Source organism: Mustela erminea, chromosome 15, assembly GCF_009829155.1.
Source record: "Mustela erminea isolate mMusErm1 chromosome 15, mMusErm1.Pri, whole genome shotgun sequence".
NCBI lineage: Eukaryota > Metazoa > Chordata > Mammalia > Carnivora > Mustelidae > Mustela > Mustela erminea.
The window spans coordinates 16017379-16040853 of record NC_045628.1 but is presented as its reverse complement, the minus strand read 5'-3'; the positions used below and the strand labels follow the sequence as shown (position 1 = coordinate 16040853).

Below are 23475 nucleotides of genomic sequence, written 5' to 3'. Positions count from 1 at the left end.
TTATTCTAATGGATGAAAAATATCCAGTCTGTGTGTATGTGTGAGTGTGTGTGTGTAATTTATTTAAATGCTATTTGGAACTATTCCAAAATGAATAATAACATTCATTTGCTAACTTCTGTGGCAGTTTTATTTATGTTTTGAAGAATATAATTAAATATAGGAATTGTACTTAAGTAACACTGAATTTGTGACATAATCTGATAAGCCCTAATGGGGCTGCCAAGAACTGACATAGACCTTAACTCACCTTACTTCCCATGTACGGATTTTGTTTTTAAGTGTACACAGCATCAATGTTACTTAGACTTGGCTTTGGAAATTCTGCAGCTCAGGCTATTAGGTATGCAAATTAGGTCTGTTCCTTTTCTCCCAGACCCAACAAGTTCAATCATTTTATGGCTTGCAAATGCTTCATAAGCCTCTTGCTTTTCTAGTGGGGTTTCTCGCCAATAAGTAAATTACATTTTTAAAAATAGGCTGAATTTTTATCATGATGGCACTACAAACTTTCGTCATCCATATAGGGAATATTTTTCCTTCAGGCTCTGATTTGCAATTCATGATTGCTTCCTGTCTCCTCCTTGTTTACTCTCGATGGTACAAGATGGAGAGAAGATAGGTTTAGAGCATACACATTTTAAGTCACTTTCAAACTGAGCTGGATGGCCTAAAGGTTTTCTCTTTGTGTGCACAATAATTCATTCCACCTAGCCACTGTTAAGTAACAGTTGAAATGATAGGTGACTTTCTCAAAAGAAAGTGTTAAAATATCATTAAGGTCATGCACATCGAACCAATTTTGGTATAATGTAATTTGAGCTTAACATTATTTAAATAATTTTTATATAACCACTTGCCTAAATAAATCCCTAGTTAGGTGATAAAGATAGTAATTCCTCTGTACAGCTTACAAATCTGGTAGTAGAAAATTATTTGTTAAAGGCACTTCTATCTCTCTTTCAAACAACTTTACAGAGATGCCACTTACATACCATAAAGTTCACTGGTAAATATAAATGGTATTTAAAGTGTAAATGTCAATGGCATTTAGTATACTTACAGTGTTGGGCAACAATTTGTGTTTCTGTAATTGTAAAACATTTCTGGCCCACAAAAAGTAAACTTATACCTATTAGCCCCAACTTGTGTTTCTTCCACTCCCTTACCCTAGCCCCTGACAACCACGAATGTGTCTATTCTGGATGTTTTGTAGATATATGAAATCACACAATACCTGGTCTTCTATATCTGGTTTCATGTTGTTTCAGAGTTCTTCAATGATGCAGCATCTCAGAATTTCATTCCTTCTAATTGCCAAATAATATTTCACTGAATGGATATACCACATTTTGTTTATCCATTCATCAACAGATGGAAATTTGGATTGATTCCAGGTTTTGGCTATAATGCTACTATAAGCATTGTACAAATTTTTGTATGGTGTATATTTTTATTTATCTTGAGTACATACCCAGGAGTAGAATTGATGAATCATAGGGTAGTTTTATTTCCACAGTTGCTGCCATTGTACATTCCCATCAGCTGTGTATGTATGTCTCCACATTCACATCAATGATCTTAATTATCTGTCTTTTGTATTGTCTCCATCCTAGTGGTGTGAATGATATCTCAATTTGATTTTTATTCTCTAGGGACCGACGATGTTGAGCATCTTTTCATGAGATGCTTAGCCATCTCATACCTTCTTTGGAGAAATTACTATTCAAGTCTTTTGCCTATTTTATAATAGGGTTGTTTGTCTTTTTGTTGTTGGGTTTTAAGAGTTCTGAATATATTCCAAATACAAGACACTTATCAGATATATAATTCACAGACATTTTCTTCCATTTGTTAGGTTGTCATTCATTTTCTTGGCAATGTCCTTTAACACACAAAATCTATTAGTTTTAATGAAACCCAATTGATTTTTTTTCCCTTTTGGAGTCAAGAATCCATTGCCAAATCCATGGTCATTAATATTTACCCTATATAGTTTTTTTTTCCAAAGAGTTTTATTGATTTTGCTCATATTTAGGTTATTTATCCATTTTGAGAAATTTTGGTACATGGTCTGAGTTCAGATCCAGTTTCATCATTTTTCATGAGGATATCCTGTTGTTCCAATATAATTTGTTGAAGCTACTATTCTTCCCCAATAAATGATCTTCACACCCTTGTAAAAATCAATTGGCCATAAATGTATATGTTTATTTCTGGTCTTTCAACTCTACTTTAGTGACTTAAATGTCTATCCTCATTCCAGTACCATAGCATTAATGATGATAGTGGTGATGATGATGGTGATGATGATGATGATGATGATGATACTTGCGAGAAAACACGTATTTACCTTCTTAACAAATTGTTAAATGCTCAGTACATATTGTTAACTATATGCATATAGTCGTACAGATCTCTAGAACTTTTTCATCTTGCATGACTGAAACTATATCCTTTGAATAGAAATTTCCCACTTCCCTCTACCTCACAGCCCCAGCCACCACCATTTTGCTTTCTTTGCTGAGTTTGACTATTTTAGATACCTCATGTAAGTAGAATAACATAGTATTTGTCCTTCTGTGACTGGCTTATTTCACTTAGTATAATGTTTTCAAGTTTTATCCATGTTGTTGCGTATTGTAGGATTTCCTCCCTTTTTAAGGGTGAATAATATTCCATCATATGTACAGACCTCATTTTCTTTAGACATTCATCAATTAATGAACATTTAGAAAGTTTCTACCTCTTGGTTATTGTGAATAATGCTGCAATGAACAGGAGAGTACAAATATCTCTTCCAGAACCTGTTTCCAGCTTTTTTTGAAGAAATACCTGGAAGTGAGATTGATGGATAGTACCACTGAGTTTTGATAAATACTTTAGCTTTGTAACAAGTTGTAGTACATTTTGAAATCAGGAAATGGGATTGCTCCAAATTTGTTCCTTTTTTTCAAAATTGTTTTGACAATTTGGTCCCTTGTGATTCCGTATGAATTTGAGGATTTTCTTTTACATTTCTTCAAGGAAAACTGTTAGAATTGTGATAAGGTTTGCGGTGACTCTATAAATTACTTTGAGTAGTATCACTATCTTAACAATATTGGGTCTTTCAGCACATGAATGCAGGGTATCTTTCCATTGATTTAGGCCTTCTTTAATTTCTTTCAATGGTGCTTAATAGTTTTCAGTGTAAAATTCTATCACTTTTTTGGTTAAATTTATTCCTGAGTATTTTATTCTCTTAGATACTATTATAAATTCTTAATTTCCAATTTTCTTTTTTAATTTGTTTATTGCTAGTGTTAGAAACTCATTGGATGTTTGTGTTTTGATCTTGTACCCTGCAACATTGCTTAATTTATTTACTAACTCCAATAAGGGGTGTGTGTGTGTGTGTGTGCGCGCGCTTTGGGACTTTCTATATGTAGGATCATGTTATCTATGAATATAGTTTTAATTCTTCCTTTTCAAATTGACAGCTTTTATTTCCTTAACTTGCCCAATGACTCCAGCTAGAATTTTCAGTACTATCTTGAACAACAGTGGTGAAAACAGGCCGTCTTGTCTTGCTCCTGATCTTAGAGGGAAATATTTCAGTCTTTCACCATTGACTATGACATCAGCTGTGGGTTTTTCATAAATGCTCTTTATCATGTTTAGAAAGCCCCCTTCTAGTTCGAGTTTTCTATATGTATATTTTTACTATGTTTCTAGTTTTCCATATGTGTATTTCCATATGTATTTATTATGAAGGTGGTTTTTTCTGCATCAACTGAGATTATCATATGGGTTTCCCCTCTCCCCTTTTTTTAATAAATGCAATTAATTATACCAATCGATTTTTCTTATGTAAACTCCACCCCCACCTTGCATTACTGGGATAAATTCTACTTGGTCATGTTGTATACATTTTTTAATATGCTGTTGATTTCAGTCTCCTAGGATTTTGTTGAGGAGTTTTTCATCTACATTTATAAAGGGGTATCTGTCTATAGTTTTCTTTTCCTACTATATCTTTGTCTGGTTTTGGTATCAAGTAATACTGGTCTTTTACAATGAATTAGGAAATATTCCTCATTTTCCATTTTTTGGAAGAGTAAGGAAGGACTTTTGTTAATTTTTCTTTAAATGTTTGGTAGAATTCACCAGTAAAGCCATCTGATCCAGGGTTTTTCTTTGTTGGAAGACTTTTGATTACCAATCCAATCTTTTTACTTATTATAGATCTAGTCATATTTCCTACCTGTCCACAATTCAGTCTTGGTAGATTATGTTTCTTGTAATTTATCTATTTGTTATCTCATTTGTTGGTGTGTGTGTTATTTTCCTTGGCCACCATAACTTACTACCAGTGATTTAAAACCAGAGAAATTCATTCCCTCACAGTTCAGTAGGCCAGAAGTCTTGTTGAAGACTTGTTGAAGTCTTATTGAAGACAGAAGTATTGGCAGGATTGATTCTTTCTAGAGGGTCAAAGGGTAAAATGATCCCACACCTCTCTCCTAACTTCTGGAGAAGAAAGATCTGAAATCAGTACCCTAACTTTATACCTTAAGGAACTAAAAATAGAAGACCAAACTAAAGCCAAAGTTTTTTCTCCACTCCACTGTAATCTTCATTATTTCCTTTCTTTTGCTAATTTTGGCTTTGGTTTGCTCTTCTTTTTTAATTCCTTCATGTATAACATTAGGTTATTGATTTCAGATATTTTCTTTTAATGTAGGCATTTATGGCTGAAAGTTTTTATATGTTGTGTTTTCACTTTAAGTCATCTTAATATTTTCTAATTTCCCTAGTGATTTCTCTTTTAACCTGTTGATTATATAAAAGTTTGTGGTTTAATTTGTGAATTTTCTCATTTTCCTTCTGATACCAATTTCCAGCTTCATTCTATTGTAGTCAGAGAACAGACTTCATATGATTGCGATTTTTACAAATATCTTGAGGCTTAATGTGTCACAGTATTTTTTTACTGAAATTTAGCAGTCTCTATTAAGCAGTCTCCTGGCTGCTGTAAGGTTTTTTGGTTGTTGTTGTTGTTTTTTGGCTTTTTTGTTTGTTTTTTTTGTTTTGTTTTTAATTTAAATTTCAAAGTTCTGAGTAAGCTGAATCTTCCATTTTTTGCAAGCTTAATCGTTGCTTCAATGGAAGGACTGATTCTCAGCATTCCCTACTCCACCATTTCTGTGATGTCATCCATCTTCTGTAATTATCTTACAGATAGCTGGTACATGGCTTTCTTTAGAAGCCTTCCCTGACAACTCCAACTTCTCAGTTCTAAACTAAATGCCCTTTTATGGGTTCCCTTTCCAGTCATTTCCCTGAAACACATAACTTTTTTCCTGAAGTGATCTGGAAATGAATGTATTCTGAGAATCCTGACACTGGTATGAGATCTCTTTATTCAGCCCCCAAAATGCTGGATAAATGAAAATTGCATGACTGAACAAAGAAGAAACAAATTGAGGTTCTCATGGACTTCCTACGAAGACTTTTTATAGGTTATAGGTTGTTAAAAAAAATTAAAATTACTCAACATGAAACTACTTAGAATTTAATGTAATCATTCTCAAGGACCTCAGAAGACACTTCAATTTCATGATATATTAAAAGGATGAGTGGAAACATCTCATCATTTCTTACAACCGTAGGTTAGCAACAGGAGAATGGCATGGACTCTTGCTTTAAAATACATTTTTAATATATTCTGGTTAAATAATTTACTTATATTAACTTGTTTGTCTTATGGGAGCAGAAGTCAAATAGGTTTATTCGATTATATATATATATATATATATATATATATATATATTCATTGAGTATAAATTTAGATTTGTAACTTTCACATGTTTTCTTGTTTTCTAAAAATATTTTAAGTGACAGAGTTATTTTAAATTAACTACTACTAGAAATTGCTAACATGAGCATCAAGGCATAAATGTTGGTCCCGTGACAAAAAAGTCTTAACATATATTAAAGACCTTAAATGAATTGCTATCATATGGGTAAGGGTGTGCTATTCCACAAACCACATTTAGAAAATTTAAGAATTACTTGCTATAACATCCTGATACAGGTGAGAAGCTAAGTAGAAGGTCTTAGTTCTCTCTCCCAGTACAACTTTACAAAAGGGTTCCTTTTGTATTTCCTGTCATGTTTCAGTGTATCTTGGTTTAACCTTTTAAAAAAGAAACACAAACAACAGAAAAGCACAAGATTGCAAACTAAGAGCTCAATTATTTTTACGTCATTTTATTTATTTTTCTGTTATTTTACAAGAAAACTTAGTTACAAATTGTATGATTAAAAAAACTGTTCAACTATACAATGATTATTGATGTCCTTATATACAAACAGCTTCAAAAGAAGTTAACAGAAGGACTCAACCCAAGATGCAAGGAATTGACCCATCAATTGCACTCTTGAGCATTATCCCAGAGAAACGGAAACTTACATTCATGCTAACATCTATGTATGAATGTTCACAGAAGTTTTATTTCTAATAGCCAACTACTGGAATAACCCTGGTATCCTTCAGTGAATGAAGAGTTGACAAATACTGTTATATCCAAACAAAGGAATATTACTCAACAATAAAAAGGAATGAGGAACAATTTAGATGGACCTCAAAGACATTATGGTCAGTTAAAAAAAAAAAATTAAGTTTAAAAGAAGACAACTATGTGATTCCATTTATATGACATTTTTGAAATGACATAATTGTAGAGATGGAAAATGGATTATTGCCAGGTGTCAGGAACCAGGGGTAGTGTGGAAGTAGCACCAAGAAGTTCTTTTGTGGTGATGAAAGGTTCTTTAGGTTGATTGTGATATCATGACACAAATCTGTATACGGAATAAAATTGCACAGATGTGTATACACATATGCACACACACAAACGAATGTCAGTTGAAAAAATCATGAAAACTGAATAAGGGCTGTGGACTAGTTCATGGTAACATACCCAGGTTGGTTTCCTTGTTTTGATATTGTACTATGGCTATTTATAAAAATATTTATTTATTCGTTTATTTATTTATTTATTTATTTATTTATTTATTTTAAAGAGAAAGAGCTTTAGAATGGGGAGGGGCAGAGAGAGAGGAAGAGAGAGAATCTCAAGCAGACTCCATGATGAATGTGGAGCCCAATGCAGGTTTCCATCCCACGACCCTGAGGTCACAGACCTGAGCTGAAATCTAGGGTCAGATGCTTAATCAAGTGAGCCACTCAGGTGCCCCACACCACAGCTGTTGGAAATGTCACTATCAGGTGGCATTGGTGAGGGAAGGGTACCCAGGACTCTGCTGTTTTTGCAGTGTCTTGTGTGTCTATATTGATTTCAAAATAAAAAGATACTATTTAAAAAATTGTACCATTATAAAACACTATAAAATATTTTTTAAAGATTTTATTTATTTGACAGAGATCACAAGTAGACAGAGAGGCAGGCAGAGAGAGGGGAGGAAGCAGGCTCCCTGCTGAGCAGAGAGCCCGATGTGGGGCTCGAACCCAGGACCCTGGGATCATGACTTGAGCCAAAAGCAGAGGCTTTAATCCACTGAGCCACCCAGGTTCCCCAACACTATAAAATATTTTAAAATAGAAACACCCCTCACACAACTGGCACTGAAAGCAACCTTCTTTTCAGAGGCTTACTTCTAAAAGTCTTCAGTTTGAAGTGATGATTTTTTTTATTTTATTTTAATTCACACATGCAGTTATGTCAATTCAACAAATATGCGCTTGTGAACATGAAAGCTTAAACTTTGATCCTCCACACTCCATTTTCTTCTTCTTCAAATGCCCTTTGTTTGACCAGGAGGGATGTCATTTCCAAGGGTACTGAAAGAGTCACATTTAACTTGAACAACATTGTTCTTTTGGGTTATTAAGGCTGTTCAATTTTCTCTGTTGGTTGCAACCCTGGGTTGGAAACTCTTCTAAAATGTCAGACTGAGAAAACTACTGGGTCCAATACAATTTAAAACAAAACAAAACAAAAAAGCTTTGGAATTAATGCAATCAATGATTACCTTTGAAAACAAACTTAAAAAGTAACAACTGAATGCTAAGATGTATACAACTATCTGTCTTTTCTTCTTAGAATATCAATATGGCCAAGAAATTGAGAAACACAATAGAGTGTTCAATTCAAAAGCACTTACTGAGCACCCGAATCATAATCACAGCGCCTGCATGTTTTGCAGACCAGCTCAGGTTATAATGATGACGGAGTCCACACTGCCTAAGAGATCCCTAGTGTGGACAAATGCTCCCAGTTTACACTGGCATACTGGGGGAGAAGATGCAAAGCACTGTGTAATACCAACAGCCAGAAAACCAAAAATCCAGCAGAGTCGAAGGAGGAAATTCCTTAGTCAGCTCGCCTGAAAATAGGGTTGGACTCCAGGAGAAAGGCATCAGGGTCAGGACAGAAGTCACATGGCTATGGAAAATAAAATCCTACAGACACACATTTATAGGACGGCCACCATATCACATAAGTAAAATGCACAAGAATCTGAAATTCCACCTAAATCCTATATGGAGAATACAGATTTGTTTTCTCTATTTTCTGTGAATATCTTGGGATCCAAGGGGATGAAAGAAAGTTTAAGATAATATTGTTCAGGTGTGGATAAAATTTGGTGTTTTCACACAATAGCTCATCTGGGGAAGATGATATTGTGACACAAATGTGTGCTCAAGTTAAAAGTCACCAGACCCTTCAATTTTGTTCTCATGGGTTTGTTTGTTTCATTCTTTCATTGGAAGATAAGTTGTAAAATTAATAGATACTAAGCCATTCTCTAAATATCGTTAAGGCCAATTATATTTTACTGTACTTTTTGATTTGGAGTACTTAATATGCTCCTTGGGGAGCCTGCTTCTCCCTCTGCCTCTGCCTCTCTCTCTCTCTCTCTCTCTTAAGAATAAATAAATAAGGGTGCCTGGGTGGCTCAGTGGGTTAAGCTTCTGCCTTCGGCTCAGGTCATGATCCCAGGGTTCTGGATCGAGCCCCACATTGGGCTCTCTGCTCAGCACGGAGCCTGCTTCCCCCTCTCTCTCTGCCTGCCTCTCTGCCTACTTGTGATCTGTCAAAGAAATAAAATAAATAAATAAATCTTTAAAAAAAGAATAAATAAATAAAATCTTTAAAAAAAAAAAACCCTCAAAAGTGAAGAAAGACAAATACCATATGATTTCACTCATAAGTGGAATCTGAAAAAAACAAAACAAGGGAACAAGCAAACAAAAAGCAGAATCAGACCTCTAAATACAGAGAACAAACTGATGGTTGCCAGAAGGAAGAGGGTGAGGGGCAAAGCAGGTGAAGGGGAACAGGAGAAAAAGGCTTGCAGTTGTGGAATGAATAACCCACTGGAAGGTACTGCATAGGGAATACAGTCAGTATTATTAGAATAGTGTTGTATGGGGACAGATGGTAGCTACATTAAGGTAAGCACAGCATAAAGTATAGAGACATTGAATCTCTATGCTGTACACTTGAAACTAATGTAAATTGCGTGTCACCTACACTCAAGTTAAAAAGCTAAAAACAAATTCACATGAGGTTTCTAGGTAAAGGATAAAGCGACAAAGATCGGCTCTAGTAGTGGCAAGTACCTCCTTACACAGAACTACCTTTTATTGTTTCACCTTTACTTGGATATTATGCTTTGTCAGTATCCATGTGTTCTTGACATGGAAAGCCCACCTGTGGGCCCAGGTCTGTCTGATAAAACTGTAACTCTCCAACAGATCCAAATGATAAAAGTTAGACTTTTTCTTGGATCTAGAACACAAGATCAGCAACAGATGGTTACTTAACTAAGATACCAAAATTATGGGAACCGACCAGAAAAATACGGTATTAATTTTGTGTCTAGTCATAAAAGAGCTTTCTGTATCTTCTTCTGTCATTGGTTCATGCTGCTTTAAATAATTTTTCCTCTGGAAAGTCAAATGAAGTCAAATTGAAGTCACATTAGAATTTTCAATGAGGGATGCCTGGGTGGCTCAGTGGGTTAAGCCTCTGCCTTCGGCTCAGGTCATGATCTCAGGGTCCTGGGATCGAGTCCTGCATCGGGCTCTCTGCTCAGCGGGGAGCCTGCTTCCCTTCCTCTCTCTCTGCCTGCCTCTCTGCCTACTTGTGATCTCTGTCTGTCAAATAAATAAATAAATAAAATCTTAAAAAAAAAAAAGAATTTTCAATGAGTCCAAAAAAGATTTTATTTGCCTAGAATTGATTAACTTAGAAGCCCCTCAGCTTTTCTTATTCAAGGCAAATGCCATTTCATTGCTGGCTGAAGCTCCTGTGAAGTACTGCGAGGATTTCTTCCTACATTCAACCCTGGGTCCATTTTCCACAAAGTTCCCAGAACCGCAAAGCTTCAAATGCCTGAAGACATTGCCTGGGCCGTTCCTAATGCTTCTAAGCAGGCCTGGGTCTTAGAAATGCCAGACGAGTTGATATTGATCCTTTTTTAAAAAGTTAGGTACAAAGGAAGTAGATCTGCCAGCCTCCTTTAGAAACAGGGTCAAATAACCAGTTGGAAAATTTTCCAAAGGTGTCACATTAAACTTTAATCATACCTACATTTTTATGGAGCTTTTAACTTTGCAAATTGCTTTCACATGCATTACTTCATTTCACGTTCTGTTGCAATGAAACAGCGTCCAGGTTTCAGGGCTGTATTGCAATGACACAGATATCAAAATGTGGATGGGGACACTTCACGAAAACTGATCATTACCACGTCGACCTGCCTGGCTTGGAGATCGGGTATGACAAAGGGTTAAGATCCTAGTAGGTGCTGGCGTTTCTCAGAGCCATTTCTCCTTTTTTTGCTTTTTCAAGGAGAAAATGAGTTCCATCTTCTCTTTGTCTCCCTCCCGCACTTCTTAGTTCTGATTTTCTGATTTTCTTTTCTTTTTTTTTTTTTCTCAATCAATCGGCAGGTCAGCCCGACCCCGGGGTGCATCCGAGCCCTCATGAAGATGCTCTACTGCCCGTACTGCCGAGGTCTTCCCACCGTGAGACCTTGCAAGAACTACTGCCTCAACGTCATGAAGGGCTGCCTGGCCAATCAGGCTGATCTGGACACTGAATGGAATCTGTTCATAGGTAAGGGGCGTTCCCGCGGAGCTGTGACGTCATGACACCGACGTAGATCTCTGACGGGGTGGTGGGCCTGATGCGCGGCTCCGACGTCGCGATGACGTAGAGAGACCAAGTGAATTCAATACAGAACCAGGAAGGAGCTTTTAGCAAGTTTTAAACATGATTTTGCATTTGTTCTTCATTTTCTAAATCCAAAAAATAAGACGAAGAAGAAACCATGGTATGTTGCGAACGAGGGTCCTGTATTGAATTCGCAGATCTCTCTGGCAAAGGGAAAGGTATCTTTGTTGAATTTCTGGGAGCTTTCCTGTGGAAATGGACAAGTTAGGGGAAGGAAAAAAAATCTCATTAAAAACAAATCCACAGCACTGGCTCTTATTTGCATTACCGCATCGTAGTCACAGATTAGTAAACAACTCCTTCCTTAAACGTCCATGATAAAACGAGCTCAAATAGTTTTGCTAAAATATGCAAATTTCCCTCCCCATTCTGTGGAGAAGAATGCTTCAGGCTCACCGGCTCCAAAGAGCCTTGCCTTCTTTGGAAGGTAGTAGGAGAGAGGCTGGGGAAGATGCAGGCAAGGTCTTGGGTTGCAGAAATCGCTCAGGGAGTCGCTCTGTCAAAAGATATTTCCCAAATTGCTATCCAAGGATAAAAGGACACATTTTACAGGCAGGCTTCTCCCCGGAAAACACAGAGGCCTTGAAAGAGTAAATGTGTTTTCTCCCCTCTCTGTCAAATGGCCTTCAAATAAAGTATTTCAATTGCATTGACTCGCAATTGCGCGGCGACAGGCGGAGTGGCGCTCATCGCGACATCTGTCGGCGGCATCATTTATGCAAACCTCGAAACCAGAAGGCACGCCTAACGCCTTCTGACATCTAAGAGTCGGGTAGGAGGGGGGCAAAGATCTAAGACGTGTTGGAGTGGAGTGAAACCTAAGCCCCCTGTACGAAGATGTGCTTAGGTTACAAGCCTTCGACTTTGGCTGTGTCACCCACGGGCTAACGTGCTATTATGCTTAGGAACGCCAAAGAAAATGGTTTTGAAGTTTTAAAAAAAGATTTGAGAGTGGGTAGATTCAAATGGAACTCATCTTAACAAAATCCCAGAAATCATTTCAGGGAGAATAAATTGAAATGCTGTTCTCAACTCCCTGTAGTGGGAGTATAAAATCTGTTTGCATGATCTTGGGTTACTTTATTTGAAAAATGAGGAAGTGTTTTAAAAAGTTAATCATTAAGGTACCCTTCTAACTCAAACATGATACGATTCTTTGCTAAGATTTTGGATGGGAGTATGAATTAAAATATAAGAATAACTTGATCTTCTAGAATATATATTTAGATTAATTTTGGCAAAGACACTCCAACCAAATAATGCTAATCAAAAAGTACTCTCTCATCAAGAAATCTAAAAACATTTGCATATTTTAAAAACAGATTAAACCTTGTAGCATCCCACTTTGAGTCATACAGATTATTCATACTTTTCGGTTGAAACTACCTGAATTTATAGCACAGTTAAATTGTCTTTGCTTAGCCTGCACCTTATTGATGAAAGTGAGTGTGTGGATTTTGTTACTTAGAGCAGGACATGATTAAGAATGAGATTATAGGCTTTTAATTCATAAGAGCGACAGTGACTTCCTTTTGGCTTTTTCTCCTCAGTGCTGGTTGGCTGTTTTAACATAAAACAAATCTTTATACTTTCATTCAGTTGGGTTTCCTGGTTGCCAGTTAGATGTGGAATTGAATGTCTGGAAAGCCATTTGATTTAAAAACTAAAATTTGAACCCACTGTGCATTGGTTGTACTTTAATGAAAAGGGAACCTGGTGGTTAGCCCTCCATTAGTATATCTCATACCCTACCTCATGGTTTTTTATTAATCTTAGATATCAGTGAGAAAAATCCTTCTTTCTTTCTTTCTTCTGGTTCTGCTATGGCACTGAGAATTGACCACCAACACAGACTTTTGGAGCAAAATATGTTCTTGCTAATACTTGTCCCGACGTGAAGTGTTCATTCACAAGTTGATTATATCAATCAGTCAAATGTGCCAACTCTGTTTTCCACACATAGGCATCTAAGATGACAGTGTTTCAGGGGGGTCATGAATGCAGCAGAGAAGACCAGGGAGCAAGTCAGTAACCCAGCAGCAGATATATCGAAAGCCCATTCTCTGGTTGGCATCTGTATGTATCTTTCTCTGTTGGCATCTTGAGCTTCTACCATCTTTTCATCAATCCCCTTCCCTCCTTTTGCTGTGAGTCGAATGCACCATTTCTGCCCCTACATTCATGCCCCAGCTTATACATTTTTATAGTGTTCTATTTTTAAATTATGTGCTCATCGAAAAGGTTAATAGCACCATGCAATGTAGTCAATAAAAGCAAGAACTGAACCGGTGGCACATTTTCATAATCTTTACCCTGACACAAATTAATTGCAAATGAGTTGTGATTGTTTTGAATTCATTTGTTGTTGGATTTGTCAAAAGAAAGGCAATTCGCAGACAAAGTGAAAGGTCTTAAGTGTTCAGCTAAAAAACCTAATGGCATTCCATTCACTTCTGAAGTTCTGTAGTTTGTCAATTTTCATTTCTTTGTAATCCTAGAAAAAATCAAGTGTCTTCTCGGGAGGCATTTCCTTGAGGACGTTTAATTCTGTGCCCCTGCCCAGAGTGGGTGTTCAAAAGATTTTTTATCAACTAACTATTGTAGGAAAAAGAGCTTTAGATAAAGGGCTTTTGGGTTTTTTTTTTTTAAAGTTGCAACAACTTTGAAGAAGATGCTTCTAGACCCATTTTAGAGAACATGAAAGTCAGTTCACTCAGTTCATCTCTGCCAGAACTGTTGGCTGTTTTCTAGAAGCAGGTGGGATTCCCCAGGACGGAGTCCAGCCCAGCTACAACCTGGGACACCTAAGTGGATGGGGATGCTAGGCCACTCCCCCGAGCTGGGCAGGACCCCAGAGACCCAAGTGCAGGGTGCAGTCTTCTCTCATTACCAGGCAGGATGCCGGAAGAGAACAATGTAATTTGAGGCATTGAGAGGCACAGCTTGGGCGCTACCCCAGGTGTTGCTGTCAATTCATACTCCGCGGATTCCAGCCTAGCCTTTGAATGTTGCCTGAATGCAAAAGCATTTTCCCAGAAAATGTTTATGTAAATTAAAATTTCCTAAAAGGAAACCGTTTGTGGGCAGAACTTGTTTTCGGTCCTATCCTGTGGTTATTTTGAGTGTTTGGCATTGATATCAACACTCCACAGATAAGAGCTGTTCTGTTTGACAAGGGGCCAGGGGGCAGATTAAACCCCGCTCAGAAGCGCAGAAGTTAAGGCCCAAATTACATTTACATAGTGGCAATAAGTCTTGCGTCTACTTTAAAATCTAGGAGGTGGGGGGCAGCCCCTTCTAAACATCTGGTAGTTTCTAAGACTTTATAGAATGTGAGAATTGGAGAGAGGAAGAAAAGGATGTGGGGAGGGAGATGCTGATGAGACCAAAGGCAGGCATTCTGTTTGTTCTGTAACTTTTTTTTTTTTTTGCTCAATTTTTTTTTAATTTTTTATTTTTAATAAACATATATTTTTATCCCCAGGGGTACAGGTCTGTGAATCACCAGGTTTACATACTTCACAGCATTTTTTTTGTTTTTTTTATCACTAAAGTATTGGCGGATGCTTACTAATGCAAATATAAGACTAGCATCGCGACCGTTCCATAAAAGTGAGACCTGAATACGTGTCTGGACATCGCAGCCTAATATTTCAGGCTATCCCAAGACTCTAATGATCCTAACCTATTAATTCAATTCACTAGGGTTAAAAAAAAAAAAAAATTTCCCCTAGTGTAAAAAATGTATGTGTCTAGCTTCTTATTCAGTTGAGTACATTTTTTACCCTAGGGGAACTTAATCAGGACAATGAGTTATAGTCAACTGTGATAAAGTGTTAGGAGAATAGAAGCACAGATGCTAAGTATCTATGGAGCTGGGGGACTTAATCTAGACCAGAGTGTCAAGGAAGCCCTACCTTGGGAGATCTAGAACAGCAATAAGACTGTATTGAATTAACATTGTCAGACATAATTGCTGTTGGGCAGCCATGACATATAGTCTTGCTGGAACACCTTAGAGGTCCCAAAGAGTCACACATTCCCTGTGACAATTTCAGTGGATCTAGTGTGACCTGTCAGTGATTCGTAGATACTTATTTGATTTGGGTTTTTTTTTTTTTTTAACGTTTTATGAATGAGTCTCACCACTACCACTGTCGCTGACTTGAATTGAGAAGATTTAGAGAATCTGTGTTCATTTTCCTCAAGGAAAGGTTCGGTTCCCTGATCTATAGCTGTGCTTCAATAGAAGAAGAAGAAGGAGAAGGAGAAAAGGAAGGAAGGAGGGAAGGGGAAGGAAGGAGAGGAAAAGAAAAGCCAGCAAAGCAGCTGTCCATACAAGCTGTCCATACAGCAAAGCAGCTTGTCCATACAAGTCAGTGGTATCAAACTTTCTGGGCTTCCTCCTTTCAAACTAGCCACTTGTTAAGTCTAAGACAGCCCAAAGACAGAAAACTGGCACGAGAGCCCCAAACATGAAGTCTTGGGTGGGCACTATACCTGTGCCTGGCCCAGAGGCCCTGCTCTGAGTACCCTCCATTCATCTCCTGAGATTCAGGAAGGCAACACGTGTTTACTGAGTGCCTGGTGTGGGCCTTGTTCTGGTTTCAGCATGAGGCTAGAGCAGGACGAGGTCCTGCCTGCTGAGAAGGGAGCTCCCCGTACGTTCTCTGATGGAATCAGTGACACACTAGACAGAGAAATGGAAGGCAATGTCGTACAAGGCTGCTTTATTTCACTTTGTAGGTCTCCTCTTTTAATGGAAGTATGACTAATTCAGTAATTTAAAAAACACATATCTCTGTTGTTAATGGACTCGTGAGTGCAGGGATGGCAGAAACAAATCAGATAATGAACCTGGTTCCTTCATTGTGACAACTGCTATCAAGTTGTAAATTAGAGCCAGACGCCAGGAAGCTGTGGTAGGTCAGTCAAATGACTAGTCCTGTGTGATAAATGGCCATTTCTGGGCACATACTACTTTCTTAGGACCTGAAAGAGTTTTTTGTCCTCAAGGTATTTAATATATTCACAACTTTGTATTTGCGTGTGTTGCTAGATAAACATTTAGTGTTCCTAGTAAATAAACTTGAGTTCTCTTTTTATAAACTACCCAGTCCTGTGTGATGTTACATTTCAGCAGGATATAAAATAAACACAAAGAACTATTTCAAACATTTGTATAAGATGCTCCTCTTTCAAAGATTCTGTAGCATGAAATTCTATAATATAAATCTGGTAAGTTTTTTTCCTGACAAAGAATTCGATAGTAAATATGATGTGACTCTAGCTGATAGATCCCCAAATGCCATGTTTTAAAAACCTCTAGACCCAAAACATAGAAAATCATTTCCTTTCAGCTGAAGAAAAAGGAAAATTTAAGAATTATATTTAGCAGCAAGCTTCAAGGCTTCTTGGTATCCGCCTTATATCAGACAAGAGCCTTTTCATTAATATGGTTTAGAAACACAACTCTTAAATTGAGGAACAAAAGCCAAAGCAATTATTTTAGAATCTGATCTCATAGTTAGCTACAGAACTTGCTTTTGCCCTTGTGCATTCCTAAAAGCACCAAGAGAGATTAAAAAAAAAAAAAGTTATTTTCTATCAGTTGAAATCTAACCCCGCCCTACTCCCTGTCTTCCTTTTATACTCATTGATTCAGTATTTCTCTTTTCTCATGGACATTTATCATATGCTGTGTTCTCTCTGTAATGCTAGCAGAATGCACAAGTAGTACTAACTACTCAGTGAGCAGGAAAAAAGTAAAGAAAGCAAGAAAGAAAACAGTTGGCTGGTACCCAGCAGTCTTTCAAGAGCTGCATTTGCTATCAATTTCCTAAGTTTAGAGAACGGGTTACTTCTGAACTCTGCATATGTGAAAGTATTTTTATGTGGTGCCATCGGGTTAATGCCTGAAGGATGGTATAATGTCAGAGGCTGTTCAGCAAACACAGAAACAGGCGTTTCCTCACCTCTGAACACTTACTAATGTTCATCTTGAGGCAACAACCGAAGGGATTCGTGGGACTGAGATTTCTGGTCTGCATCAGGCAGATTTTCCCATGGATCAAAGCAGGCAAAACACATCAATTTTAAAAGTATTTGGTGCAATAGACAAGTAGTCATTGAAAGGCACATGTGAATTTCTTTTGCCCCCAGTGCCAAGTCTTGTACGAACATCTATTCCGGTTCCCACATATTCAACTCCTATTCAATTTATAATTACTGGTGACTGCAAGTATGAAATTCTGAACTAGACTTTCAGGTTGGAATCCATGGTGCTATCAATGATCACACCAAGCAATGGCCTGTAACAAGGCATAGGATACAAGATATTCCATTTATAATAGGAAGTTCACTGAAATTCCTCTTATGCCTTATTAAGCACTCTATTTTCTATGAGAACCAGCAACAGAAGGGTTTAGTTTACCAGGAGAAAGCAGACCATATCACAAATGATGAGAATTGCCTTTGTGCCGAGGATTTTTGCTTCTAATTTCCACTTCAGTGTCAGTGTTTTCTATAGGTAAATGGTTTAATTTGATAATTATATCCAAAAGAACTTGTTTTGAATGATGGACATCTGATTTTATAAATAAATTGTGATTGTTTTCACTATTACGTCTCAACTTTAAGTGAAAACACAGGATGTCTGGCTTTTGGCATGCCCAGAAAAAAAAAAAATATTTGATGATTCCTTAGAATGGAATTACATGAATTCCAAAAGTCCCAGAAACCCAAGTAAAATTCACACACTATGAACATTAGTTTGATGACTTTCTTAGCAATTTCCATTCCAGGAAATAAGAGTAGCATGAGGTAGAAGAAATTGTTGTGTTGTAGAAACCAAAAAATGAAAAATATAAATAGAGCTAGATAAGTGGCTTGTTAAAGAAAGCACTCAACTATGTGGCTATTCACAAATGGCAAACTTATAACAAGTCCCAGAGCTACCATAACCAAAAAGTCTTTCATGCGGTGACTGATTTAATAGAATGAAAGAAAGAGAGAAATTCTGAGGAGTTTAGATCACTGTAAAAGTCCTGATTAGCAGCTAAAGTGAAAATCTTTATTTTAACCCAAATAATAAATCCTGTGTGATATTGCAGTGCTCAATTAAATGTCCTAATAATACTAATATTGGGCGCCTGGGTGGCTCACATTGTTAAGCATCTGCCTTCGGCTCAGGTCGTGATCCCAAGGTCTTGGGTTGGAGCCCTGCATCAGTCTCCTTGCTAAGCAGGGAGTGGTCTGCTTCTCTCTCTTCCTTTGCACCCCCTCCCCCAACTCGTACGCTCTCTTTCTCTCTCATTGTCTCTCAAATAAAAAATAAAAATATTTAAAATAAAAAAATACTAGTGTTAATAAGGTAGATTTCTTTTCCTGTAAACATTTACCTTTATGTATATATGTAAAATTAAGTATCCATATGTATCTATCCACAGATAGATGGCTCTTCAAATTGCTGTAAAAGCCCCTTTAATTCATGATTGTCTCAGGAGTAGAACGGCTGCTGATCATGTCTTTACATTTGAGTCATTTTTGAAATTAGTTTTAATTTTCCTCAGGCTTGTTTCTACAACAATTATAGAGACTTTTAGAATCTTATTATCCTCATCTTTTTGACTTTGTGGCTTGTTTATTATCAACAACCCTCCAAGGAACCAGCAGCGGAAGCCAGGTTAGAAGAGATGGACCCGCGAATTATTCCGATGGTTAAAGGCATGTTTTCATTGGTTATTCTAGAGGGGAAATAGATATAAATATCCTTGGGAGTAATTGAAACTTTGAGAACCTTCATGATATATGAAAACTTTGAGCTTATAATTCATTTAAAAATATCATGCCTACAGATACTTGGTAAGGTAGCCAGGAGAGAATTTAAATTAAAATAGAGCATGAAATATTCCTTGTCCTTCAAATAACAGCTTATATATAAACCCCACATAAAAAAAGATATGTCCTCAATTTTTTTTCTTTGCATGGATTTAAATAATTTGCTACGCTAAGAATGTTCTTTATTATAACCTCTGAAGAAGTGAAAATTGCAAAAAGAAATGAAAACAAGTCACTGAATATATGACATCACGCCAAGAAGGGATGCATGTCTATACATCACATTTTTATTCTCCAGGGTTCAGGATCTTCTAGAAAGATAACACTCATAATTAAGTGTCAAAACAGTCAGTCAATATCATCTACTAAAATCTCAATGCTTAGGAAATGAACCAAAATAATGAGAGGCCTAAGAATACTGTCCAATGGCCATGAATAAGTTAGTGGATGTGAGACCTTGGGTTGTAACAATTATCGCCAGAGCTGATGTGGTTTTCAGATTGACTCAATCAGAAACTGACTCTGCCCTATCTCACCCCGGCATCTATCTCTCTTGTAGTTTCCCACGAGCTTGAAAGCTTTCCTCCCAGGGAAGCAGGACCATGGTTCCATAAGAGAATTCACTGGCTTCAGTAGGAAGAGTACTCTCAAAATCTATAACCATCAACTGCCAGTGGAGACAGTTTGGAGCCTTTGATATTATCACTTGTGCACATGTCTCCATGGTTTTCCAAATTCAATGTCCTTGATTGTTAGGTTAGTTCCTTATTTTTAAAATAGTTTAGTGTTCCAAACTCCTCAATGTTGTGTTGACATAGTAATAGATATTCTATAGTCTACAATCTTTGGGTACTACCCAATCAGGTCAATAGTCCTAAGAATGTTAGCTATAATTCTACAAATACCAATACTCAGTGCGTTTTAAGGGTATGGATCATGCATAGGAGCTGACTTCTAGAAGGTCATTCCATAAAGTGAAATACATATATCCCTTCATTAATCAGCCTTAGAGTATTTTTTTTTAAGATTTTATTTATTTATTTGTCAGAGAGAGGGAGAACGAGAAAGCCAGCACAGGCAGGCAGAGGCAGAGGGAGAAGCAGGCTCCCTGCTGAGCAAGGAGCCCAATGTGGGACTCGATCCCAGGACACTGGGATCATGACCTGAGCTGAAGGCAGCTGCTCAACCAACTGAGCCACCCAGCCTTAGAGTATTTTTAATTGAATTACTATGTCTACTGAATAAAGTATTCAGCAATTTCTTGGTGACCCAATTTAATATGTGTCTAATACTGCCTTTAGTGATTGAAGATTCAGATTTGTGTTTCCTGAGGTTGTCCATCAGAGAGTGTTTGAATGTGTCTAGCTACTCACTTACAATCATAGTATCCAAATTCTAAAACCATGAGAGAGTTGTAAGAAACTTTATTCTTTCTGGTTCTGGGTTCCATCTGGAGAATATTGCATCCGCAGCAATAATGGCTAACAGTGATTGGACGCTTGCTTTACATCAGGCAGCACTGTAATCACTTTATACTTTTAATCCTTAAAACAATCTTATGAAATAGGATTATTTTGATTCCCATTATATAGACGGGAAAACTGAGACCAGATAAGCTAAGTGATGTGTCCAAGTTTGTATAATTTGTAAATTGCAATGCCAGGACTTGGCTCAGATTCTTAACCATGCATAAATTAATTCTGACTAAGTGTTTAGGAATTAACCCTTGGTCTCTGGCTACATGGGTTGATGGGGTTATGTTGGGAGAAACAGAGTACTGCAGCACTATCTAATAGAATCTTCTGTAATGGTGGGAATGTTCTGTGTCTCTATTGTCCAAGATAGTAGCCACTAGCCACATGTGGCTATTGAGCACTTGAAATATCTCTAGTGAGTTTTAAAAAATGAGTTTACTTTATTTAATTTTAAGTAATCTAAATGTAGTCACTTATAGCCATTGAGCATCTAATATATGGCTAGTGTTTCTGAGAAACTAAATTTTCCATTTATTTTTAATTAATGTATATTTTAATCACTATATAATATGGTTAGTGGCTACTGTATTTTGGACACATGAAATACCCATGACATGACCCAAATGTCCAGATGGGTCAGCATCCGAGTATGTCTGGTTATCTTCAAAAGTTATTTATTTAGGTGCCTTTTCGGTGCTTAACTCTAGATTGTGCATATGGTAGACATAAAAGAAATAACACTTTCCTGCCTGATCCTTAGAAATCATAATTTTCCGAAGAGACTAAATGTGTATTTTCAAAGTGGGAGTTTGGTTAAGTGAATACAACACAGTTAAGAGCAGTAGTCCTTGAATTGTTGTCTGAGTTCAAATCCTGACTTCACCATTTTTTTTTTGTTTAAATCTATTAGCCAACATACAGTATGTCATTAGTTTTTGATGTAGTGTTCAATGACTCATTAGTTGCATATAACACCCAGTGTCCATCTTTAATGTCCATCACCCTGTTACCCCATTCCCCACACTACCTCCCTTTTTGCAACCCTCAGTTTGTAACCATTTATTACCTGTGTGTTACTTGAGGAACATTATTTAACCTTCATAAATCTCACTTTTCTCATCAACAAACTGGAGATAATATGATCTACCTCTTAGCATTGGGTGATAATGCATGTTAATCTGAGGGGTTGAGATATATCCACAGAGATACCGCTGAAGGAGATGCACCACGGTTCCTTTTTCAGGTGAATAGCCTGTGAAGGTATGAAGAAAATAGGAAGTAGAAAGCAGTGGCACCTGGGGGGCTCAGTCTATTAAGCATCCGATTCTTGGTTTCAGCTCAAGTCATGATCTCAGGGCCCTGAGATTGAGCCCTGCATCAGGCTCTGCACTCAGTGTGGAGTCTGCCTGTCATTCTCCCTCTGCTCTTCCCCTTGCCCATTCTCTCTCTCTCTCTTTCTCTCATAAATAAGTAAAATCTTTAAAAAAAAAATAGCAAAGAAAGTAGAAAGTGGGGGGAACAATATCCAGCACCAGAAACATACCAAAGAGATGACAAGGATAGGCTGAAAACCACAGGACAATGGCCAGAGGAGAGGTAATCAGTAAGAACGGAAGGTACGAGATTAGAGGAAATTAATTGTTCTTGTCCCTGCTCTGCATTTGCCTAAATTTCTGAGAGAGGAGACTGATCCCAGTAGAGTTGAATTTACCCTTGCTCAAGTGAATGAGCACTGAAAGAAAGCAAGCACTGAAAGAAAGTTCTTGCTGGTGTGTCCTTGGAGGTAAGATTGGTCGGGATTGGACTGTTCACAGTTTGAAAGGCCAAAGAGTTGACTTTCTCTTGTCTTGTAGGCAATGGCAAGTCACAGGTATCCTCTCATTCAGAGATGAGTGGGATCTAAGAGGCAGTCTGGCAGCCAAGTCAAGGATGGATTCTAGTGGTAAAATGACTAGTGTTAGAGACTGGAGGGGTTATCTCAGCATGGAAGGAGAAAAGGAGGAGAGAGGAAGACGGCACTCACATCAGAGTTGGAATTAAAGATTTATAGGACTTCATGCCTCAATATCAGTGCCTAGGTGTAGAGGGCAAGAAAAGAAAACACATAGATAGGACTGAGATAGGTGCACACAAGGAAGATGGCACTCTCAGGAAATGCAGAAGCTAGTTCGGGGTATGGCGAACATCGGTTTCTTCAATCTGCTTATGGTTTACTGGATTTGAGAAACAGTGTTACCAAAAAATGGGAATATCCAATTGGATGCTGAAAATAGTAGTGTTCTGAAGTAGTGTTCATAAAACAGGAGCTGGGGATGCCAAGAACCATTGGAGGGTTTCCATAGCCCAAATGGTTTGGTGGCCAACTTTCCTAATCAACTCCAACAGATTGTGCCCAGAATCCTTTCTCTTGGGTACCACACGGGTACCTGCATGTTCCTTCCCTGTGAAATTCTACTGCCTTCCCCTCTAAATGTTAAATATTTAACAGCACTCATCAATATGTATTCTCTGAATGAGCCTATATCTATAATCCCCAACCTCTGTAATTAAGTGTAGTTAGAATGTCAACTGTACAAATATGAGAATGCTTAACATATGATTCAATGGAGACAGGCCCAGATTGCTCCCCCAAATATATTTTCTCAAGATTCAGGAACTCCTGGATGGTCATATTTATCATGCACATCGACATCTTATAATTGCAGTCAATCCAAGAGGAAATTTATTTTCTATTGGCTTTGGCTTTTGCAATTCTCAGTGCATGAAATCTAGGATTATTTTGTTCATTTCTGGCCACTGCCAAGTTCTGAATTTCAAGTTAAGGCATGAAATTTGTTAATTTTATTAAAAAAAAAAAAAAAAACTTGCCCCAGGGTATTCATTTTCTTCACTGGCGAGAATGTCATGTA

The 23475-nt window shown here is 37.4% G+C and overlaps 1 protein-coding gene across 2 annotated transcripts in view; it reads left to right on the top strand.

Annotated features, from left to right (window-relative positions):
- GPC6 (glypican 6) overlaps window positions 1-23475 on the top strand; it is a 1094470-nt gene that overhangs the window by 738498 nt on the left and 332497 nt on the right. For both annotated transcript variants that reach the window (XM_032314703.1, XM_032314704.1), the window contains exon 4: window positions 10970-11135. In XM_032314703.1, the coding sequence (XP_032170594.1) occupies window positions 10970-11135 (166 nt within the window). The remainder of the gene's footprint in view (window positions 1-10969; window positions 11136-23475) is intronic.